Source organism: Austrofundulus limnaeus, unplaced genomic scaffold (genome assembly GCF_001266775.1).
Source record: "Austrofundulus limnaeus strain Quisiro unplaced genomic scaffold, Austrofundulus_limnaeus-1.0 Scaffold9, whole genome shotgun sequence".
NCBI lineage: Eukaryota > Metazoa > Chordata > Actinopteri > Cyprinodontiformes > Rivulidae > Austrofundulus > Austrofundulus limnaeus.
In genome coordinates, this window is record NW_013952411.1 from 796,932 (window position 1) to 798,613 (window position 1,682).

At 37.5% G+C, this 1,682-nt stretch overlaps 1 protein-coding gene across 1 annotated transcript in view; it reads left to right on the top strand.

Annotated features, from left to right (window-relative positions):
- Positions 1–201: 201 nt before the first annotated feature.
- Positions 202–1,682, top strand: part of rapgef4a (Rap guanine nucleotide exchange factor 4a) — a gene marked incomplete in the record, with an annotated part of 39,342 nt that continues 37,861 nt past the window's right edge. The window contains 1 exon segment of the mRNA XM_014001376.1: positions 202–437. Coding sequence (XP_013856830.1) covers positions 274–437 — 164 coding nt within the window.

The window sequence follows — 1,682 nt, forward strand, 5'->3', positions numbered from 1 at the left end:
CTTTATGGGGGTGGGTATTGCCACCCCTCAGTCCCTCTTTGTGGCGCCCCTGGACCGCATGGAAAGAAAAGAAAAACTGTAAACTCACGTGTTTTTTCCCCTAAAGTGTTTGCCACTTAAAAGCAACAATTAAAAGCTATCCAGTACAGTACAGCCTTGAAAGGCAAAGGGGTAAAAAATAAAATAAAATAAAATAAAATAAAAAAGTGTCAGTTTCGTTTTTATTCCCGACACCAGTGAGCGCGCACCTCATGGATAAGGTGAGCAGGCTGGATGATAAGTGAAGGTGCAGCCTTCCTCCTCCTCCTCCTCTTCCTCCTCTGCAGCCGCAGCAGCATCAACAGCAGGACTTCCAGCTGGAGCTTCACGATGGTCGCAGCGCACACTTCGTCTCATCCGTCAGAATCTGCCGACTGGATAATCTGTCTGGACAAGAGGTAATGCAGAGATAAGGTTTCACCGTGCAGACAGCTCGTTTTAATCAGACACGATTCAGTTATTCACCGTGGGGTGTCGTGTTGAAACAGCTGCATTAAAACAAACGCGATGTATGAGTTTTAATTTAAAGCTCTAAATAGTTCATCCTTGAGAGCTCCAAGGGTATTGTTTCTATCAGGACACCTGCTCCTGTTTAACATGATCCAAGGCTTAAACATGAGAGAGCAGCTGCTGTTTCTGGGTTCAGACAACAAATTATTTCTGACTTATTCAGCTATAAGTCATAAAAATAACTTCACCACTGTAATCCTGGGCTGTTTGGGATTTCTTTTTCAGTGAATAGCTGATTAAAGGTAATTACAATAAGAAAACAACTTTACAAATAACAAAGATGTGGCCAATAGGACCCTATTTTTTCCTTTCTATTGTTTATTATTATTATTTTTTGTTAATATCACAGGAAGAAATTTATTTTATTCATATTCACATGAACAATCACATATGGAAGCCCCTGCAGCCTTTTAATCTTAGCAAAAAAAGTAAGGACATTTATGTTTGGTGGATTATTTTTTGTTGTAAAAATGCTTCTTGGCAATAAATCTTATGCTGGGCACCTGATTGGCAACACCTGGGGGTACCAGAAGCTCCAAACAAGTGTCAACAACAACAGCAAAATAAGCTGTTTTGCACTGGCAGAGATTTGGCAATTTTTTCACGTGCACAACCCACATACTCAGTTTCTCATTCCTCAAATGCATGTTCCTTACAAATGTGGCGCCATTTAAAAGGGAAATTAACAGGTTTTCCAATCATATACGATTAATTAAGAAAGCGTTGTTACAACAAAGATATCATCTACCAAACACAAATATCCTTAATTTGAAGTTGAGTTAAATGACCAATAAAAAGAAGAGATGATTCAAGAGGAAAACCTTCAATCAGTCAGAAAAACTGGAGCTTTTGATGCAGTTGTCAAAACAAGAATTAGCAACAAAGAAAAGTTAATTTGCCTTCCTCTGATGTAAGGAAAAGGAGATTCAGGTTTAGCTATTACTGATTGAAAATAATAAATATTAATATTTTCTGCATGATGACTTGTCTTTAAATTACAAAGATTATGGTTTTAAATTAAGGTATAAAGGACAAAAATTGTCTTATCAGATGTCTCTGCTTGGCCAATATTATACAAGTCAGAAATGATGCTAACAGCACATACAGTCAAAATGCCTATATATGTATATATA